This window comes from Cebidichthys violaceus, unplaced genomic scaffold, assembly GCF_023349555.1.
Source record: "Cebidichthys violaceus isolate CVI_PGR_0920_01 unplaced genomic scaffold, fCebVio1.0.p SCAF_27, whole genome shotgun sequence".
Lineage (NCBI taxonomy): Eukaryota > Metazoa > Chordata > Actinopteri > Perciformes > Stichaeidae > Cebidichthys > Cebidichthys violaceus.
Window position 1 is genome coordinate 1,197,501 of NW_027176450.1, and position 22,050 is coordinate 1,219,550.

A 22,050-nucleotide genomic window follows, 5' to 3' on the forward strand; every position below is an offset into this window, starting at 1 on the left:
AATCATAAGAGAGACAAGAGTTGACACCCAGGACATCTGTCAGAAAAAACCCCTGAAGTTATTACCTTTTACCCTGGAGTAAAGAAAAACATATTGTCAATTAAACCACGCGCGTAAAACTAGCAACGTAATACTATAATATTCCGTTTCAAGTGGAATAGTAATGGTCATGTGATAAGGTGTTCTGAGAACCACTTGAACGCAGCACCACTGCCTACTCTCCGGCTCTCCGTCGTATCGCGATAGAGAACATCAGGCCACGGAGCTAACGCTGAGTAACATGGCGGAAGGTATGAGCTTGGTTTTTTTGACTGTTTGGTACACTCCCCGCTCCCGTACGCTGGTTGAACTGTTGGCCCGAATCAACTAGTGTCTCGGTAGTTTAATGAGCCGTGTATTGTTCGCGGTTGAACACTTGAAGCATTGCGCCACTTGTCTTGTCACACAGTGAGCGAGCTCTGCCGTTAGCTCTCGTTGATGTTGCTAGCTGCATCTTTATAGCTACGAGTTAGCCGAACCGGACAAGCTGTCGGTGGGTTGGACTGCGGAGAAGAATTCTTGTTTCTGCAGATTGCTGGTCTGCTTCGTGAGAAAAAAGCATTATGTTAACTTACAGAATGTGCAGGTAATGTCGGTATTATGGTTTAACGTTAGCTAAACGCCAGCGTCACGGATCGCATCACACTCTAACGTTAACGTAACATTATCTTAACTAACGTTAACGTTATAATTGTAGTAGCTATCACTCAACGGGAGCGTTAACGCCCCGGTACCTGTTGTTGTATTTGTTTAAGGAGACATTTAAAAAAACTATAACGTTAATTTGACTTCTTCAGTGAAGTGCAGGGTAAATAAGACACTGGACACTTGTCACTCCTGTGAGGTGTTATCTGCTCCACCTGGCAGAAATGCTGTGGCCAAATGCACCACCTATATTTGGCCGAGACATAAGGGAATGTCTGCTGTGTGCTCTTCCTCAAGGGAAATCTACTTAACGTTGCAAACTTGAATCTAGAGAACACACACTCCCTCTGTGGGCTTAAGGTTGTTACTAAGCAGAAGGCGTAGCTATTTGTTTGGACATGTTTAATGATTGTTTATGCTTTCCCTTAAATGAAATGAAATGGAGAAGGCCCATTATTCTTAGTTAAAATGATCCCTGCAGTGCCTGTATTCTGTTGCGAGTGGCATAGTTTGATAGTATTCTCATTGTGTTATGAAACAGTTAGTGCCTTGGTTTATTGCTTTAAAATGTTTGAAAGAGATTAGATCATATTCACAAGTCCTGACAAAATAAAAGAGTGCATTTCACACATCAGGGTGGATTGTTTTTAAATGTTGAGTATATACAGTTTTCTTAGGCTGCAGGTAAAAATGCTTTGCAAATGCATTAATGATGCCTGCTAAATCCTGCAAAATGGAAAGTGGATTTTAGTGTGGTGTAAGAATTTGTCCAGTAGCTGCTCAGTTGGCCCTAAGCTGCTGCTCCTCCATACCGCCCTTCCTGTGTTGAGCTGATCAGGTGGTTTTTTTTCAGAAGCACCCCCCATCTGTTCCTCATGACCAGTGGCTGTGGCTGTGCCAGTAACGGTTTACGAGGGAGGACAAAGTAACGTGCCGTCTCAGCATTCTTTTCTTGCTTAAACTTCACTGGTTTTAAAGGAAGGAAATGGGCCTCAGTGAAACTCTATGGACTCGAGGATGAGGCATAAAAGTGTGTTGTAACACAAAGCTCCGTAGAAAGTCTTCGTCATTCATAGGAAAAGGGAAAAGGTTATCCAATCAAAAATACGCTTCCGTCATAATCTGTTCTCAAGATTTGGAAATTTGTTGTTTTTCTGTTAAACAAAGGTGACAGGCTAGTATTATGAAAATGGATCAGGTCACACATTTCTCAAACCCATAGTAACGTAGGTGCAAATCCAGTTACCTGCCATACCGTCACTGCCATAAGAATAATCTTTGAACAATATTTTTGTTAAATAATGCACACATTGTGTAAATAAAAAAGTGTAGCTAGGTACTGTATATTGCTTTGAACCACCCCTTTCACTGGAAGGGAAAATGTTCTTAAGAAAGTCCAGTTCAGCCTGTGTTGACAGATTTGTCTCTCTAACCTACATTTTGCATCTTGTTTTGTCCTCCGATGTCTGTCGCCTGTACCTTGATGTGTGACAGAGGAGGTGGCCAAGCTGCAGAAGCACCTGGCCCTGCTCAGGCAGGAGTATGTGAAGATGCAGCAGAAGCTGGTCGACACAGAGAGGCGCTGTGCCGTGCTCGCTGCCCAGTCCTCTGGCCAGGGCTCCTCCAGCCCCGTGGCTGTAGAAACCTTCATTAGCCGCCTGCTGGTCATCGTGGCCGACCTCTACCAGCAGGAACAGTACAGGTGAGGGCCGTGGTTGGAGTTGCTTGAGATGTTGCGTACCAACCTGTGACCGTAGATCATGCTTTAGGTGCTGTTGAGTGTGTTGATTAGTTTCAGCATTATTGAAGACGTAGATTATTTGTGACTTTGTTTCTCAGAGGTGAATGATTGTTTTTTGCAGTGATCTGAAAGTGAAAGTCGCAGGGGAGAATCTCTGTGCCCACAAGTTTGTGTTGGCTGCGCGCAGTGATGTCTGGAGTCTGGCCAACCTGGCCGCCACCTCTGAGCTGGACCTGTCTGGTGAGATACCCTGGTGGAACGTCACTGTGTTAAATGAGTATCTTAATTCATAATGACAATCCAGTAGAGAAGAGATGCATCGATTGATCGGCCACCGGTCAAAACAAGCCAGATGATACGTATGATGATTTTTCGTAGCGCACACAGAAGCACAGACGGTAACGTCGCAGGCTCACACACACACACACAACATGCACATCATGCACACAGTGGCGGCTGCAACACACAGTACTGCCGCACACACGCACGCGCATTATGTCGTCGGTGTGGGAACACTTGCAAGTTCAAAATAAACCGGAGAACAACCCGTAAAAAACATTTGTAGCAACTTTGAGATTTGTGAGAGAAGATCCTGGAGCTTGGTGCAGTTCTGGAGTAAAAGGGCATTTATTTAATAGTCAATGTTTTATTGTGAACATACAACTGAATTTAAATTTTCCATGAAAAAAAAAAAGGAACAATGTGTGTATCCTGTCAAATAAAGTACTTAAAGAGTAGACTTTTAAATAATTGAAAATCTGTTTCGGCCAAGAAAACTGCAATCGGTGCACCTCTAAAATCCAGTTGTTACCCTGTTAGTCAACATACTTGTGGGTTAATAGATGATGACCAAATATTTATTTTGGAGTGGGTCATGCAGTCTGTCAAAGTCCAGTATTGGACAGAGTTTTGCTCTGAGTGGATCTTGGCCCTCTTTCCTATTTCCTAGTAAGATAATCAATTCATGTTGAATTCATATAAATGTGAGCCGATGACTGCCTGAGGAAAAGGAACCTCTAAACAAACGTTTATTTGTCGAGGTCTTATTTAAAAGTATCTATTGTTCCAGAATGATTAAGTGTGTGGAGATACTGAAGATATAATATTTCCGCCTGTCTAAATTACAGCACATTTGCAATAGATCGCTGTGTACATTTCTGACGTGGTGACATGATGGATTTCCAGATTGCAAACCCGAGGTTGCCATGGCAATGTTGCGCTGGGCATACACGGATGAGTTGGAGCTCACGGAAGATGACGCCTTTCTTATTGAATTGATGAAGCTGGCCAACCGCTTCCAGCTCCAGCTCCTCAGAGAGAGGTCTGCACGAGTCATATATGTTGTCTTTTAATTAGCAGGTTACAATTGAATTTCAACTGCTTCTAGTGGCAGCATTACTGTTGCATAACATTTTATAGACATGTGTGTCTTAACGGCCCAAAAATGTGTTTGGTTCTGCGCTGAGACAGGTGTGAAAAAGGCGTAATGTCCTCAGTGAACGTCAGGAATTGCATTCGCTTCTACCAGACAGCTGAGGAGCTAAATGCCACCACCCTGATGAACTACTGTGGGGAGATCATAGCCAGCCACTGGGTGAGTGTTTGTGGGGGGGGGGGGGGGTTGCGTGCTTGTGTTGACATATGTTGGAGAAGTTTATCATACCATTCTCTTAGTTATAACTTGTATGGCTTAAACCTGCATATATTCATTTAAACCCAAATAATAAATGTTATCATATCGAATGTATTTTCATGTCTAACCCTCTTCCTGAAATAACAATACCAAGGCTGGGAACTCGGCCTTGGTGGATGCATCGGCAGGCAGAGGAGGAGGAGGACGACATCTGCAAGGAAACTATTCCTTGTTGTTAGATCTCCGAACCATCCGTGGGAAAAGAGCTCTATCCATTCAGCTGAATTATTATTAGTGTCTGTTCAATAAATATGTTTTTTTATATTTAAGAGTTTTTTCATCTCAGTTATTTCTTTCTCACGGGGAGGTTAAAAAGATTTTTTTCCACCACAGCATACATGTGCGTAATAGATTTTTTTTCTCAATCATGTACTGAAAAGCACTGAAACTTGCGTGTTACCAAACCATGTAAGTTTGCCATCAGCTATAAACTGATTGGATTATGTGATCACCCACAAACTTTTAACAGTTTTCATCAGTCCCGAGGAATCCAAATATCTCTTTTCTTTCATAAGTATGCCACGTCTGAATCACTTTGTGGGTTAATCTGTTTACGTTTACTGCTTTTTGACAGATCAGTGTTATGTTGCCTCAACAGGGTGAGCCATTTGATCATTAACAATACAATAAATCCAGAGAGGCCACAGCTCGGCAGTTGTCAAGGCTATCTTTACGACTTTGGCTTAGAAAATGGCTGTTAACTGTCACCAGCCTCTGACACCTCAGACTTGAGCTCTGATGACTGCACTTCACAGAAGCAAGGAATAAGCTCAACGTTAGTTTTAGGTTTCGATTTTAAGAAAACGGATGACACTTGTTTCATTGCTTGTGTTTTATCAGGATGACCTCAGGAAAGAAGATTTCAGCACCATGAGCGCCCAATTACTGTACAAGATGATCAAGTCTAAAACAGAGTATCCTCTCCACAAAGCCATCAAAGTGGAGCGAGAAGATGTGGTCTTTCTCTATCTCATCGAGATGGACTCGCAGGTCAGCCCACCCCCCCACCCCCCTGATACCCTTTATCAACTGCTCACTAACTCGTGTTTTATTCCCGTTTGTTACAGTGTAACCAGTACGGCAGAATGCAGGCTTCCCATCACACTATTACAGGTTTTATGTTTTGTTTTCAGCTCCCTGGCAAGCTGAATGAAGTGGACAACAACGGCGACCTGGCGCTCGACCTGGCGCTCGCTCGTAAATTGGAAAGTATTGCCACAACTCTGGTTAACAACAAAGCAGATGTGGACATGGTGGACCAGAGTGGCTGGAGCCTCCTGCATAAGGCCATCCAAAGAGGTGTGTGGGAGTCATTACTATTACTAAACTTTTCTAGCAACCTTGTCTCTGTGTTGTAGAAGTGGTGTCCAAAACACACTTTTGGCTTAGCTGCCAGGGTGTTCACTTAAAAATATACCTGCCATTAATATTCAATAAACACTCTACTAATTTCAAGGCTTTTTCTTGTACAGACTTGGTTCCAATGTGAACATTAGATTTTGAAGTTGATACATAAAAGCAGAAATACGTCCTTCGTGACTGTTAATCTTTGTTCCTCTTTCTCCAGGGGATGAATTTGCGTCTATCTTTCTGATTCGCCACTCGGCTCAGGTGAATGCAGCCACGGTGGGGGCGGTGGAAACCCCACTTCACCTGGTCTGTTCTTTCAGCCCCAAGAAGCATTCTGTGGAGGTGATGAGCGGCATGGCGCGTATCGCGGAGGCCCTGCTCAAGACCGGAGCCAACCCCAACATGCAGAACAGCAAGGGCAGGTAGGTTTTCTGACCGTCACGGGAATGCAAAGGGGGCCGACTGCTGTGCAAAGTATGATGGTGCTTCAGCTCCGTCTTTTGTCAATTTCAGAACTCCGCTGCATGAAGCTGTGGCATCGGGGAATGAGCCAGTGTTCAACCAGCTACTGCAGTGCAAACAGTGAGTTACATACTGCCTTCAAATGGAATTAGTGCATTTGTGTCTGCCATGGGAAGTCAACACACAGCATGCTCGGTGTTCAATTAGTTGAACGCACAAGACCACCATAGCTAACTAACTGACCTAAATTAATCCAAGACTCGATTCCTTTTTATTATTATTTTTTATTTCCTCTTAGAAAACGTTTTTTCTTTTCTCTGCCAAGCGGGCGAATAAGAAGAGGAAACAATGAATGTAACATTAAAAAAAAACTTTCAGCAAACATGACAACTCGTTAATTTAGATGATTTGAATTGGAACAAATGTTATGAATACAGCCACATTTGAAGGCACCAATATTTAAGATCATGTGACCCTGGTCATCATTTAACTCTCAGGCTAACATGGTGTAATCTGCCCCTCTCTTTAGGCTTGACCTGGAACTCAAGGACCACGAGGGCAGCACAGCTCTGTGGCTGGCCCTGCAGTACATCACCGTGGCCTCAGACCCGTCAGTAAACCCGTTTGAGGACGATGCACCGGTAGTGAACGGCACCTCGTTTGACGAGAACAGCTTTGCAGCCCAGCTTATTCAGAGAGGAAGCAATCCTGATGCACCTGACACTACCACAGGTGCTCTTTAGTAACCTCACTCTAAAGCAATCGCTAAGAATAAAATTATGCTTTTAAAATGTCTTTTAAAAACATTTTTTAAACTTCATCTCATTTTGTTTTATCCCTTGAAGAAAACTGTCTCATGCAGAGAGCGGCTAGTGCAGGCAATGAGGCAGCTGCACTTTTCCTTGCCACTCATGGAGCAAAGGTCAACCATGTCAACAAATGGGTGCGTGTGAACATTCAGCCACATAACAGACAAACCGTTACATGGGTTTGATGAATCAGACCTAGTGTGCAGATAGTTTAACATATATCATTGCTTACCTTTTAAAACAGTGTCCCTAGCCAATCGGTGTATTTTATCGGAGGTCAGAACATGGTGACGAAATGAATCCTTTACAACTTTATTGTCATTGTAGAAAACCCAGATATAACATTTTAAAGATAAATGGAGAAAATGACAAATGTAGCTTTGTTTCATTCATGGTTATAAAGAGAAAGTATAATTCAAATTTAAAAAGTTTTATAGAGATCTCTTAGTTCATATAATACATCCGAGCTGTGGCACCAGTGCACAAGTTGAATGATGTCTAACTTGCATGTAACTGCAGTCATTAATATGGACCTGAGTCTTTCTTAAATTTGCATCTGTAGACCATAAAAAGTAACCTATTCTTAAATCAAATCAAATCAAATCGCAAGACCTAGATGAAATTTGTATGCGTCACTAATAACGACCGTATTGATACTTTTTGCCTTCTTTTAGGGTGAGAGCCCACTTCATACCGCATGCCGCAGTGGCCTGGCGAGCCTGACGGCAGAGCTACTCCAGCAAGGGGCCAACCCCAACCTGCAGACCCAGAAGGCTCTGCCTGACGACTCCGTTGGTGTGGCTACGCAGACCCCCCTCCACATGGCCATCGCTCACAACCACCCAGACGTGGTCTCTGTCATCCTCGAGCAAAAAGGTCAGCATCTATACATTTGAATGTTTGGGGATTTACCTCACGGCACATTATCACGAATGTGCCTCAACGTCTGAAAATGACCCACTTATCTTTCCCTCGACGGCTCTATTGCAGCCAATGCACTTCATGCCACCAACAACTTCCAGATCATTCCAGACTTCAGTCTCAAGGACGCCATGGACCAGACAGTGCTAGGCTTGGCTCTCTGGACAGGTACACAGCACTACACCACAACGGGGGAGATGTGATACAGTTTGCTTAACCTTGTAACAAGACTGCTTGGTGATCTGTGTGTGGGATTTATTACATGTCCAGTCTGTCCCTGTCAGGAATGCACACCATAGCGGCTCAGCTGCTGGGCTCAGGGGCATCTATCAATGACACTATGTCCAATGGACAAACCCTGCTTCACATGGCTATCCAAAGACAGGACAGCAAGAGCGCCCTCTTCCTTCTGGAGCATCAGGCCGACATCAGTGTTAGGTAATGCCTGCCTTGTATTGCAGTTGTAAAGCACTTATGCAATGTTTTTTTATAATTACAATTTTGAGCATTTTATGTCTTTTTTGTTTGTTTGCCGACAGTAGTGCGATGACAGGAAATGAATGGGGAGAAATATGGAGAATGGTATTTAAAGGGATAGTTCAGATTTTTTGAAGTGGGGTTGTAGGAGTTACTCTTCCATCGTCAGTGTATAAGTTACAGTAGAAGGCCGTCAGTACGCCTCCAGTTTTTTAGTTGGCTCAAATACGTTTTGCTGCTGCCCCTGTCCACATTGCCTTCTGTGGTTCTCCTGTCTGTTTCTATAAACTTGGGGCGTGCTGACCGCCATCTACTGTAGATAATACACTGACTATGGATAAGTACCTCATACAACCGCACGTAACAACGTCCAAGCTATTAATTTAATTTCCCCGGCCAGACGCGAGCTAGAATGCCCCCATCTTCTGCCATTTCTTTAGTTCTTTAAACCAGATTCAGTTACACTTCATAAGTAAAGTGCAGGGGCAACATAAAACAACCTAAAATGGGATCCGAAATAGATTAGATAGATTATGTGACAGGAAAGGGCCCCTTAATTGCACAGTCGGCAAAGACAAATTTCAGGCATTATTAAAGCAATCTCCCAGTGTCCTATTAGGAATTTTGAGGGGAGAGTTCAACGTTTTTTCCGCTCTTCTTTCTCTGATTTCTTCATATCTATTTATTTTTTTCTCCCCTGCCAGGACCCAGGACGGACAAACGGCACTACAGTTGGCCATCAGTAACCAGCTGCCACTGGTGGTGGATGCTATTTGCACAAGAGGAGCAGATATGTCTGTGGTGGATGACAAAGGGGACCCTCCGTTGTGGCTGGCTCTGGAGAATGGCCTGGAAGATATTGCATCCACGCTGGTGAGACAAATGCATATGAAACCCATTTAGAGATGATGGTGGTACCCTCCTGGTTCCTCGTTGGTGCACTGGCAGTTATTTAGCTTTTATTCAAGATAATTAATTAAACTAGAAAATTTCGCAAGAAATTTTGACAGTGTGGCTTCTACTGCCCGAAGACGTTGCAATATATACATAAACGCTGATGTTACCGGCAGTATCGTTGAGGTTCGATTGAGATAATGCTTCTCTCTTTTCTGCATTTTAGATTCATACTCTTGAAAAAGTTAAACCAAGTTAAAGCTGACGCTTTTATTTTGAAAACTTACCGGATGCTCTATCCCTTATCGGTGTCTGACTTCCTGCCTGGGTCGATCTGCTCTGTGTTAATTGACGCAATATACCCGAGCCTTGGGCTCTCGCGCACCCTTCATTGAGGCAGAGTAGTGTTTGCCTCCCCTTAATGTCAGATCAGCAACACTAAATATGTTCTACACAGACGTGAAATACAGTACCTATTATATGGAAAGAAAGGACATATAATAAAAGTGTCTACAAATATTACAGTGTGTGCAGGAATGAGACAGCAAAAGGCACGCGCTCAACCCAGTTAGTGAGGGATTCACAGTCTGAGGTGAGGAACAGCTGGTCACTGCCTCACCTCACTGTCTCCTCTCTGTTTGAACAGGACGTGCTAATTCAGAGATTTTGATTATAAAAATGTTTGGAATAATACAGAAATTACATTTATAGCGCAGATCAGTAGAGAAATATTAATATTTATTTTATTTTAGCATTATTTGTTTTTTACATTTCATCATCACACCCTGACCGCACGTCCCTGCGTAGAGCTCTGGGTGAACACAGACGGCTACAGTTTGTACTTCCTGATTCAACAACAACAGGACGTCAGTGATGACAGGAGGAACATCGCGCCAACCGCATCGCTTCAAACGCGTCGCCCCAAACGCGTCGCTCCAAACGCCCAAAACGCGTCGCTCCAAACGTGTCGCCCCAAACGCGTCGCTCCAAACGCCCCAAGCGCGCCGCCCCAAACGCGTCGCTTCAAACGCGTCGCCCTAAACGCGTCGCTCCAAACGCCCTAAACGCGTCGCTCCAAACGCGTCGCCCCAAACGCGCCGCGCAAAATTCGCGTCACTGCATGTGTCTGTGCAAAGACTTTGTATGTAATCTCATCACGCGAATAATTCGCCCTGCGTTCTGTGTGAACACAGCTGGCAGCCTCGTGGGGAGGGGAGGGGGGAGCTGCGCTCATGTGATTGCTTGAAAATGAGGCTGACATCTGATTGGCTACAGATAGGTCCATGTTAAAAAAAACGTATTTGTGAATCCGGCCAGGCAGGGGAGTCTCAAAAAACCCACCAACAAATGTGAAGAGATCCACAAACAAATCCACACAAATCCACAAACAAATAGAAAACATCCACACACAAATACATACAAATGCAGAAATATATTTGTTCTGCGTGCATTTGTGAGTCACATTTATTTGTAAATCCTTCTGTGTAGAGACAGACAGACAGACAGACAGAGAGAGAAAGAGCGCGTGCGTGCGTGTCACTGGTTGCCATGGTGACGACGCAGGGCCTGGAGAGTCTGTGAGTCTGTTTGTTTATAAACATCAGTAATTAGCTGAATTAAGAACACCTGTGAGCTTGGCAGACTTTTCATGAGAAAACACTGGAAAACACCTGTCAAACAAATGCACTTTATACCAAAACCATGAGTCCAATCAATAAAATAAGTGCACCGTGAGAGAGATAAGACTCTGCCGAACGCCCTGGTATGTTTTTTATGTTCATAGTGTTATAAATGTGAGCGCCAGCGCAAGTTACAAAACTGGTACCGTCTGCTTTCTTTGACAAATTTCTTTTCTGATTTAACATGGGGTCTAATGGAGCAGTCGGTTGGAATTCATGTCGCTCCACGGCTGTTTGAGCCAAATGTGTAAGTCCGTTGGATTCCATAGACACTTTGTTGCGACCAGCACAAGATTTCCAAGCTTTTTGGCCAAAAATGGTGTATAAAGAGTAAAACTTGTGGGAATGGGAGCAATTTGTTTGGAAAAATCACAGAACATTTTCCTGCTCTGCTTCACTCTGACCGTGATGTCATCACTCTAGCACTTAACGAGCTGCGCAATACACACCCATTATAAAATCTGAAACAGACCCAAAGTTTTGCTGAAACTAAATCGGTGACTTCATGAAAACTATGCTAGCTAGCAAAATGTCCATTTGGCTCAATAACGTCCATCAATTTGTCTACGTTTTAAACTTTGAATCATGTTTCTACGTTAAAGTATGGCTGGTCAATATGGGTCCAAAGTTAAGTGTTTTTTTTGCTTTCTTCACGCCGAAATCCCATTCAAGTCAATGGGCCGATTTTTCATCGTAGATCGCGATTTTCGGGGAAACCGCTGGACGAATTTCTTATAAAAGTCATAGCTCACGATTCCCGATCAAGCCGCACGTGTTGAATTACTTTTTGAGCAGGTGTTGGCAATGCTGTGGGACTAGTTTCGCGGCAAACTCTGATGTGGAAGATGGAGAATAAGAACTAGAAAATGCATTTCCTACTGAAAATGCGTTGGAATGCTGAAAGCTGAAATGAATTGCAAAAACATTGCTGCAAATACAGAAATGAGAGACTACCAATCTGAAAAATGTTGAAGCTCGAAAGCATTTAAACTGCACTGCTGAAAACCCTTCTAGTTGAAACGTCCAACTATGGTGTCTGTAGCTGAAAGTATGAGAAAGAAGGCTTTGAAAGTTGAAGAAGTTTAACAGGATTTGAAGATTTTCTCCATAGATATCCCATTCAAAACAAATTGCATAAAGCTTAACAATTTAAAAAGTTTAAAGATTACAAATATGAAAAATATCACCCCTCTCCTGAAAAAGCTGAATATTTTGATATTCGAACAGCTTCTGTGGCTTAAAAAATGTCAGCAGTAGTGATATTTGTAGTAGTAGAAGTTGTAGTTGTAGTAGAAGTATTATTAGTAGTAGAAGTATTAGTAATTAGAAGAAGCAGTATAAGTAGTAGTATCAGTAGTCGTAGTAATAGCTGTAGTAGTGGTCGTAGTATTTAATATAACAGTAGTAGTAGTAGAAGAAGTAGTAATAGTAATGGCAGTATTTGAAGTGATAGCAGTAGTATTAGTACTAGTAGCAATTGTACTAATAGCTGTAGTAGTATTGGTAATGGTAGTAGCATGAATAGCAGCAGTAGTGGTAGCAGAGAGAGAGCCAGAGAGAGAGAGGGAGAGACAGAAAGAAAGACAGAGAGAGAAACACAGAATGACAGGAAGACAGAGATAGAGAGACTGAATGAATGAGTGTGAGAGAGTGAGAAAGGCAGACAGACAGTTATTTGTACTGAGTGAGTGAGTGAGACAGGCAGACAAACAGTTATATGTACTGAGTGAGTGAGGGAGACAGGAGGACAGACAGTCATCTGGATTGAGTGAAAAGAGCAGACAGACAGTTATATGTACTGAGTGAGTGGGAGAGAGAGACAGGCAGACCAACAGTTAGATGGACTGAGTGTGTGGGAGAGAGAGACAGACAGACAGTTAGATGGACTGAGTGTGTGGAAGAGAGAGACAGGCAGACAGACAGTTAGATGACTGAGTGTGTGGGAGAGAGAGACAGGCAGACAGACAGTTATATGAACTGAGTGAGTGAGTGAGACCGGCAAACAGACAGTTATATGAACTGAGTGAGTGAGTGAGTGAGACAGGCAGACAGACAGTTATATGTACTGAGTGAGTGAGTGAGTGAGACAGGTGGACAGACAGTTATATGTACTGAGTGAGTGATGGAGACAGGAGGACAGACAGTCATCTGGATTGAGTGAGAAGAGCAGACAGACAGTTATATGTACTGAGTGAGTGGGAGAGAGAGACAGGCAGACCAACAGTTAGATGGACTGAGTGTGTGGGAGAGAGAGGCAGACAGACAGACAGTTAGATGGACTGAGTGTGTGGGAGAGAGAGACAGGCAGACAGACAGTTATATGAACTGAGTGAGTGAGTGAGACCGGCAAACAGACAGTTATATGAACTGAGTGAGTGAGTGAGTGAGTGAGGCAGACAGACAGTTATATGTACTGAGTGAGTGAGTGAGTGAGTGAGTGAGACAGGTGGACAGACAGTTATATGTACTGAGTGAGTGAGGGAGACAGGAGGACAGACAGTCATCTGGATTGAATGAGAAGAGCAGACAGACAGTTATATGTACTGAGTGAGTGGGAGAGAGAGACAGGCAGACAGACAGTCAGATGGACTGAGTGTGTGGGAGAGAGAGACAGGCAGACAGTTACATTGACTGAGTGATTTGGAGAGAGAAACAGGCAGACAGACAGTTATATGGAGTGAGTGAGTGAGTGAGACAGGCAGACAGACAGTTATATGTACTGAGTGATTGAGTGAGACAGGCAGACAGACAGTTATATGTACTGAGTGAGTGAGTGAGACAGGCAGACAGACAGTTATATGTACTGAGTGATTGAGTGAGACAGACAGGCAGACAGACAGTTATATGTACTGAGTGAGTGAGTGAGACAGGCAGACAGACAGTTATATGTACTGAGTGTGTAGAGAGAGACAGACAGACAGAGAAAGTGTGTGTGTGTGTGTGTGTGTGTGTGTGTGTGTGTGTGTGTGTGTGTGTGTGTGTTTGTGTGTGTCATTGGTTCCCATGGTGACGACGCAGCAGTTGGAGAGTCTGTGAGTCTGTGTGTTTATAAACATTAGTAATTAGCTCAAGCACGAACACCTGTGAGCCTGCCGCCTTTTCATGAGAAAAAAACTGGAAAACAGCTGTCAAACAAAACCACAAAACCCCCATAACCATAGCCCCTATTGCTCCAATATTAAGACTGAAGTGCAAGGATGACTTGAAGAACATATCATGCGAATATTGGATCTGTAGTGTAAAAAAAAGTGGCTTCAATGGCGATTTACAAATGGGGTACGGTTGTCTGTGCAAGACTTTTTTGAAGTATGTTTTAACATTGGGGTCTATGGAGGAGAAAGTTGGTTTTCCTCTCAAGTAAAGGCTTTTGAGCCAAATGTGTAAACCTGTGGGATTCCAAAGTCATATGTCTACGACAAGGACAAGATTAGCTACGTTTCCATCCAGAAATTATGCATGTAGAGTGAAAATTGAGGAGTCAGTCGCAAAAGACAAATATTTTTTTCACAGGAATCTCAGGCTTCTCTTCACTCTAGCGATGACATCACACACTCTAAGCTGCGCAATACACACCCATTATAAAAGCAGAAAAGGACTGAAAAACACATGAAAGCAAAAATGCTACTATTCAAAAAGTGTAAAAGATATCAAAATGATTATAACATACAATCATTGATCAGGGTTTTCTCAACATTTGAAAGTTTAAATGGTGTCTGTAGCTGAAAGTATGAGGAAGTAGAAGGATCTGAAAGTTGAACAAGTTTAAGAGGATTTAAAAATATTCTCCATAGACATCCCATTCAAAAAATAAGTTGCAAAATGCTTAATAATTCAAAAAGTTGAAAGATTACAAAAATTATGAGAAATAGCACCCCTCTCCTGAAAAAGCTGAACATTTTCATATTTGAACGGTTTCTGTAGCTTAAGAAATGTGGACGTTATTAAGTGCCAAAATACGTACGGAAGAAATAGTTGAAGAATAAAGATTTGAAGAACAATACTTGGAATGCTGAATCAGCATTCCAACAATAAAGATTCGAAGAACAGTACTTGGAATGCTGAATCAGCATTCCAACAATAAAGATTCGAAGAACAATACTTGGAATGCTGAATCAGCATTCCAACAATAAGCCCGCAGGATTACAGTCAGTGTGCTTTGGCACAGGCAGTATTACTGCCTTGTGCCACAAAGCCACACTGAATAAGCCCGCAGGATTACAGTCAGTGTGCTTTGGCACCTTGTGCCACAAAGCCACACTGAATGAAACCGAAACGAGCTTCAGGCATAGATGCATGTGCTTGTTTCTCAGGTTCACTCTTTGGATGTGCCTGGAATCACAAGTATATATCTATATATAGATATATCTACTGTATGTATGTGTATGTGTATGTGTGTGTGTATATATATGTATGTATGTATATATATATATATATATATATATATATATATATATATATATATATACATACACACACTTTTTTTTACAGTTTATTTATAGAATTGAAACAGAAGTGATGTTCATATAACATACATACAGCATCTTAATTCATATCAGCCTTGTCCGAGACACCTGAAGTGACCAAGAATTGGTTCCAAACTGAAAAAAATTGCAATAGACCTCTGATGTTCTGAAGTCAAATAGCTGCACAAAACCTTTTACAAGCCTGTATTCACACCTGTACCGCTTAATCTGCATCAAAGCCTTGTTACAGGCTGCACATATGTTTTATAGATTTCCTTGAGGTAAATTATAATATTTTCTTGCATTTTGACTTGTTTCACCTAGGTCCGCCATGGCTGTGATGCGACGTCCTGGAGCACAGGGCCCTCTGGCTGCAAGCAGACCCTCCTGCACAGAGCTGTTGATGAGAATAACGAGGTCACTGCGTGCTTCCTCATCCGCAGGTCTGCCAATCTCTTTACCATTAGTGTTTGGAGACACCTAATCCTTGCCCTGAATGCACATATTTGCTTGAACTGTGAATCTATTGCCGTATGATCATAATGCTAGGAAAACATCAGTTGAAAACAACTGTGTGTGTGTGTGTGTGTGTGTGTGTGTGTGTGTGTGTGTGTGTGTGTGTGTGTATAGTGGTTGTGACGTGAACAGCACCAGACAGCCGGGCCCTAACGGGGAAGGAGATGAAGAGGCTCGAGATGGACAAACGCCCCTCCACCTTGCAAGCAGCTGGGGACTGGAGGAGGTGGTGCAGTGCCTTCTAGAGTTTGGAGCTAATGTTAATGCACAGGTCAGTCCTGTCACATCATTTTTGTCTGATAACACTTAATATATTTTCTAATGAGAGATTACCAAGTGTGTCAAAGAACATGCTTCTCTTGTCAGCATTTAATCCGGTGTCTGTCCCTTTCCTGTCAGGATGCAGAGGGCAGGGCTCCCGTCCACGCTGCCATTAGCAACCAGCACAACGTCATTATACAGCTCCTCATTTCCCATCCAGACATTCGTCTCAACATACGCGACCGTCAAGGAATGACCCCCTTCGCCTGTGCTATGACGCACAAGAACAATAAGGCAGCCGAGGCCATCCTCAAGAGGGAGGCTGGTGCTGCTGAGCAGGTGGCGTTCACACAAATGCACCCGTTTGTCTCTCTGGATCACTTGTAAAGATGTTGTACAATTAGTGTTAATCTCAAACTTTCGTTTCCATCCAGGTGGACAACAAAGGACGTAATTTTCTCCACGTGGCCGTGCAAAATTCAGACATTGAAAGTGTCCTGTTCCTCATCAGTGTCCAAGCTAATGTCAACTCCAGGGTTCAGGATGCAGCCAAAGTCACCCCTCTCCACCTGGCCGTCCAGGCTGGATCTGAGATCATTGTCCGCAACCTGGTAGAAACCTAAGAATTTTTTTGGTCCTCTGCGTTTACTATTCTGGCCTAGAGTGCAGATAGAATTGTTTTTATTTTTCTGCTTCCTTCCAGCTGCTTGCCGGAGCCAAAGTAAATGAGCTGACCAAACACAGACAGACAGCACTACATTTGGCTGCCCAGCAGGACCTGGCCACTATTTGTTCTGTGTTGCTGGAGAATGGAGTCGACTTTGCTGCCGAGGATGAGAATGGCAATAATGGTACCTTACGTTCTTTATTGTTACGCTTCATTGCTTTCAGCTGGAGTTACTGGAGTCTCTGTTGTGTAGTTAATTATTTATTATCATCCCACCTCCCCAGCATTTTAATAATACCATTTTAATCTTTTGTCTGTCTCCCCAGCTTTGCATCTGGCGGTGATGCAGGGCCGCCTTAACAATGTCAGAACACTTCTCACGGAGTCCAACATTGACGCCGAGGCCTTCAATCTCAGGTACACTCAGTTTCTTTCAGGGTCAGATGTTTCCTTGAGATCAATGAGGTTCAACTTTTAGGTCATTACAGCAGCAACAGAAAGCCTGCATTCACACCACATCAGCCGTTAAAGTGATTAGTGCAGGTTTGTGCAGTGGTCTTGGAGAGTCCCTCAAAAACGGCCAAGTTGTGGGTCCTACGAGTGATTGTCTGTCCGTGTCGACAGATTAAAAAACAAATGCATATAATTTAGATAGTTTACCAGGGGCCCTATCAAAACGGTGGATTTTAAACTGGTGCACCAAAATTGAGCGCCTACATGTAAAGCATAACGTTACACTCCAGTGTGTATTGGCCATTCATGCTGCTCTTCTTCCCAATGGCGTCGTCCGGTCTGATCGCGGGTCACGTGATTTGCCACCGTAGCGTGTTGTCGGGTCGAGTTTTTCCAAAAGTTGATCCCGTTTCAACTTTTCGCCACAGGTCACTGCGTTATTTTCAGCATCCCCTCCGGTCCCCTCCACCGCAGCCTTAACGCACCACCCACATTCAAATGTATATGAGTCCTGGCGTTGATTAGGTGTGAATGCAGCGTTACACCGTGGAATTCAGAAAATGAGATAGAAACAGAATATTAACAATGTAGAAAGTTTATTTTAACACAAGAGATTAGGCTTCTGTAGACTATAAAGCCAATTTACCCGTCTCCTTTTCAATTTATCATGTCTACTTAGGGGTCAGTCACCAATGCACATACTTGGCCATTATGGAAAAGAGAACGCCGCCGCCATTTTTGAGCTGTTCTTGGAGTGTATGCCTGAATACCCTCTGGACAAACCCGATAATGAAGGGAACACAGGTACTGAAGTTTGCTTCATTACTACTGTTGTCAACAGTATACAAATATCCTTCTAATACCCGGGTTACACTTGTGATAGAATGACTGAAACCTGTGTTTTATTTCAGTTCTGCTCCTGGCCTACATGAAAGGAAACGCAAACCTGTGCCGTGCCATTGTGAGGGCCGGGGCTCGGCTGGGTATCAATAACAACCAGGGCATCAACATTTTCAACTACCAAGTTGCAACCAAACAGTTGCTCTTCCGCCTTCTTGGTAAGTTTTTCTTGGTAATGTCTTCATCTATCAGGCTTTCCTCAGGCATTAAAAGTGAAAAGCTGTGATGCAATGTATTTGACCCCCATGATGATTTGTTTAGATATGCTGTCCAAAGAGCCTCCTTGGTGTGATGGGTCCAACTGCTATGAATGTCTTGCCAAGTTTGGTGTTACAACACGGAAACATCACTGGTTAGTAGTATGGCTTCTTTAATATTTGTGCACTAAATAATACTTTTATATTTCAAAATGTATAATTAACCCTGTGTCTCGTCCTTGACTCCAGCCGTCACTGTGGGCGCCTGTTGTGCCACAAGTGCTCTATAAAGGAGATACCCATCATCAAGTTTGACTTGAACAAGCCGGTGAGGGTGTGTGACATCTGCTTCGATGTACTAACTCTGGGTGGGGTGTCGTAATGCAGCAGCCTGGATATTCTCCACCCTCTGACACTGGCCATGCCAGTTCCAACTTGGCACAGTTTTTCAGGCACACTAGGCCAAGGGACATCAGTAGCAGGACATGCGAACAAGAGACTCCCGGACAGTTATGGACCATCACCTTTATACTATTTCAGTCTATGAAAAACTATTAATGTTCGAGAGAAGGACGGTTCAAAGTGAAAGTGAAACATTGTCTTTTCGTTTCTGTTTTGATCAAAGTATCTTAAAGTGGGTATAAGCTGATGATGGATGGAGTCAGTTTGTTAATCAGTTTCCCAAGCCCAATGATGTTTGTAGTGATTAGCTCTTATCTAATATATTAGCTTACCAGCAGGACTTTTCAAATCAATGATGAACGTTTAAATCAAGCCACCGTTTGAAGGGATTTTTTTTTTCTTCTCTGTTGGGATATTTCACCATCTGCAGCCTTTTATGCTATGTGACCTGCCCAAAGACAAAGATTCCGTGCTCCAAAATGAATATCTACATTTACATGAGCTAAACCTGCTCTCAGCCAAGAGCAGAGTAAAGGTATAAAATGCCCCTAGATCACTAAATCTCCAAGGAATGAACGATCAACTTGTTCTCTGTAATCTTTCATGTTTCACTCTTCTGCCACCCCAGTTATGTGTTGACAGACGAGCAGGATTTAAAGGGAAAGCATCTCAGCTCATTATTTAAATGAGTATTGTTTCCAAATGAGATATAATTTAGTAAGATCCATTTCGATTCAGAATTATAACTTTTGATATTGTCTTAAGTGTTAAAACTGAAAGATGGCACAACTGGACATGGATGACGTTCCTCATGAAATGTGTTGTTTCTCCATGACTGGAACATAGTCTATCATGTGTAGGCATCGGCCAAATTAAATGGAATGCTTCCTTTTTAACATGGCATGTTGGGAAAATGTGACCAGAGAAAGCAGATTTTATCATAAGGACTATAAATGTGGTCCACAGAACTAAATTCTCTCAACAAACCACCTTAGTTACAGAAATGCCTATTATGCCTATGCATGTCATTTAATTTGTAGCCTTTACGTCATAATCACAAACCTTTTCAAAATCAGTCACCAAATGATTACATTCCATATTTTTATCTGCCACGAGGTCCTCGTAGGAAGTCGTGATCGTAGTCCCCACAATGTTGCCTCAAGTCAAGTTGTCTTGACCCAACACATTAAACGCTTCTTGATTTCTAAGCCTAACAGGTGCACTTTATCAAGATCACATGACATTTCTGATCATTGGGGAGAATGTGGAGGAGAGGGAATGGCCAAGTAGTGGGGCTTCTTTAAGTATTGTTAAATTGTACAGATAAATGTGTGATATTTTTGACCACTACAACTGTTTTGTACTTAAATGCAGTTTGTGCTTGTCATTGTGACAAACCTAAATCTTGCCTCTGTTAATCTTTTATGCACATTGTTTAATCTTTTATGCACATTATATTGTATCTTTATGCTCAGATATCTAGCCTGTCTCTTCCTGGTGTATCCTTTTAGAGAAAGGGAGGACAACTTTACATAAAGGTGATCAAAAACCAATGCCTTGGCTTTTCTTCTTCCTTTTCTCTTTATTGTGAGTAAGTTTAAAAATGTCCCTGAGTATCGTGCTGCTGAAAAGCAGGCCGTGAACACGTCCATTTCCCAGGTTGGCCCTGAGACTAGAACTCCTCGATGGAGCATGACTCAGCATGTGGAGGGCAGCTATCATATTTCTGCAGGTTGCGGTCTTCCTCTGCTGCAGATGGGTCTTCAACACAGACGCAACGAACACCACTGGAGCCCGGAGAGAAGAGCTTCCGTGGGACACCCGTCCAGCCTCTTTCCACTCCACCACTGGATGAAGGAAAACAAATCAGTACTGTCAATCCAGATGGATACCAATAATGCCCACGTTTTAAAGACACACACTATTACAGTAAATCACAACATTGTATCATAGGTTTGTTAATATTAGATTAGGCCGGAGCAATTTCCATACCTCTTAGTGGAGCACCAGACTCTATCTCCTTTGGCAGCGCTCCACTCTGAGTTGCATGCTGGGAAGCGCAGCCTCTCAGCCTCAGACTGGGTCTTGATTCGCCGACCCTCTGCTAGTGATGCTTCTGCCTGCAACAGGGCCTCCGTGGGCCCCCCAGTCTCGCTATAGAACCGGCCTATTAACAGACCTGAAATTGAACATAGGTCAATGCTGTCGGGTGATGCTTTACAGTTGATGAAGGATGTCCTTTGATCAGGAGAAAACAATACATATCAGTCATAAACTATTGTAGTTGTAAATTACTGCACAGGCTGTAGCTCGCCAGGATTTGTCCATGTGCTGATTCAGCTTGTGACTGATATGAGGAAACAGCCTCACTATCCCAAACAGTATGTGGATAGTAGTGGATTTGTCCAATCATTGACAATGCTGGCTTCATTGTTTCATATAGCTGACATTTGGAAAGTACCCATTCGTAGCTTGTTATTTCTGTTAAGGCTCCACATGTTGTACTGTTGAATCAAAAAAATTTACCTGATGAATAATTTGAATGCAACAAGAATACATTATTATAGGAGTAAAGGTAGACATTACATGTCAAATCATAAAACGTCACATACCTACACTTTTGTAGTCCCTCTGATAGAAGGCCAGCCAGTTGTAAAGGGCCATCACCTGCAGTGGGGACAGACTGGACACATCATCTGTCTGACCACTTTCTGTGAAATCCCCAGTGACGAAGGCCAGAGAGGCATCTTTGCCTGAAAATGCAGACACACACACAGACTGTCATATATATGTACACAGTGTGTGTGTATATATATATATATATATATATATATATACACAGTGTATATATATACAGTGTGTATGTATATATATATATATATATATATATATATATATATATATATATATATATATATATATATATATATATGACATCAGACAGTTTTTGACCAGTGTCCTACATTTAAACATTAAAATATATAAAAAGGGAGCAATGAAGGAGAAGCGGTCAATCACCTGTCATAAAGTGATAAGCACCTCCAGGTCCATAGTGCTTGTGTCCCTTGAGTACATCGAAAACCTGCCCTAGTATGGCAAGGTAAAGGCCCTGGCTGCCTTCCTCCCCGTCGTACAGTGATAATTCACGCCTGCTCAGGAGCCGCAAATGGGGCCCCCGGTCTGAACCATTTCCAAATGAAAAGGACCACTCACGTGGGATGAACAAAACTGCCAGTGCTAAAAAAGCGACAAAAACATAGCCGAGCATGCTATTCATTAAAGCGTTTTGGCCTGTCCTCCATTTACATCACATCACATCACACCCCTTCTGAAAACACTGACAACAACAGCGCAGGTCCTTCCGTTAACTGGAACCCCACCGCGCATGCGCAAACTGATTGAGGACGTTTTCAGGCACGTTGACGTACAGCACGTCAATGCGGTAGTGTACGGTAGAGGCAGAGCTCTAGCCGTGGGTTAG

General features: G+C 42.9%; 2 protein-coding genes across 3 annotated transcripts; one reads left to right on the top strand and one right to left on the bottom strand.

Annotated features, from left to right (window-relative positions):
- The first annotated feature begins 233 nt into the window (after nucleotides 1-233).
- On the top strand, nucleotides 234-20,122 carry ankfy1 (ankyrin repeat and FYVE domain containing 1). Of its 2 annotated transcripts, none has more exons than XM_068721209.1 (25): nucleotides 234-290; nucleotides 2,179-2,386; nucleotides 2,547-2,665; nucleotides 3,611-3,746; nucleotides 3,896-4,019; nucleotides 4,959-5,108; nucleotides 5,252-5,417; nucleotides 5,686-5,890; nucleotides 5,982-6,050; nucleotides 6,460-6,662; nucleotides 6,776-6,873; nucleotides 7,414-7,615; nucleotides 7,730-7,828; nucleotides 7,945-8,098; nucleotides 8,842-9,010; nucleotides 15,498-15,616; nucleotides 15,804-15,960; nucleotides 16,089-16,289; nucleotides 16,385-16,561; nucleotides 16,654-16,801; nucleotides 16,944-17,034; nucleotides 17,750-17,874; nucleotides 17,982-18,128; nucleotides 18,232-18,322; nucleotides 18,417-20,122. In XM_068721209.1, exons 1-25 carry the CDS (start codon nucleotides 281-283, stop codon nucleotides 18,547-18,549), a joined length of 3,501 nt encoding a protein of 1,166 aa, XP_068577310.1. In that variant the 5' UTR covers nucleotides 234-280; the 3' UTR covers nucleotides 18,550-20,122. The 2 variants fall into 2 exon arrangements, with proteins under 2 accessions (XP_068577310.1, XP_068577309.1); XM_068721208.1 differs by lacking the exon at nucleotides 234-290 and adding an exon at nucleotides 941-1,714.
- On the bottom strand, nucleotides 20,103-21,938 carry cyb5d2 (cytochrome b5 domain containing 2). Its single transcript, XM_068721210.1, has 4 exons — nucleotides 21,588-21,938; nucleotides 21,182-21,322; nucleotides 20,562-20,748; nucleotides 20,103-20,416 (listed from the first exon to the last, which is right to left on the bottom strand). Exons 1-4 carry the CDS (start codon nucleotides 21,844-21,846, stop codon nucleotides 20,242-20,244), a joined length of 762 nt encoding a protein of 253 aa, XP_068577311.1. The 5' UTR covers nucleotides 21,847-21,938; the 3' UTR covers nucleotides 20,103-20,241.
- Nucleotides 21,939-22,050: the final 112 nt, after the last annotated feature.

Excerpts from the sequence above, each read along its gene's own strand:
- cyb5d2 (XM_068721210.1), bottom strand. The coding sequence starts at position 21,846 with ATGAATAGCATGCTCGGCTATGTTTTTGTCGCTTTTTTAGCACTGGCA. Across the intron at positions 20,749-21,181 it reads GAGGGACTACAAAAGTGTAG|GTCTGTTAATAGGCCGGTTC; the intron begins GTATGTGACGTT and ends GTTCAATTTCAG. Across the intron at positions 20,417-20,561 it reads GTCTGGTGCTCCACTAAGAG|TGGTGGAGTGGAAAGAGGCT; the intron begins GTATGGAAATTG and ends TCCTTCATCCAG.
- ankfy1 (XM_068721208.1), top strand. The coding sequence starts at position 1,690 with ATGGACTCGAGGATGAGGCATAAAA. Across the intron at positions 7,616-7,729 it reads TGTCATCCTCGAGCAAAAAG|CCAATGCACTTCATGCCACC; the intron begins GTCAGCATCTAT and ends GCTCTATTGCAG. Across the intron at positions 17,035-17,749 it reads GCCGAGGCCTTCAATCTCAG|GGGTCAGTCACCAATGCACA; the intron begins GTACACTCAGTT and ends ATGTCTACTTAG.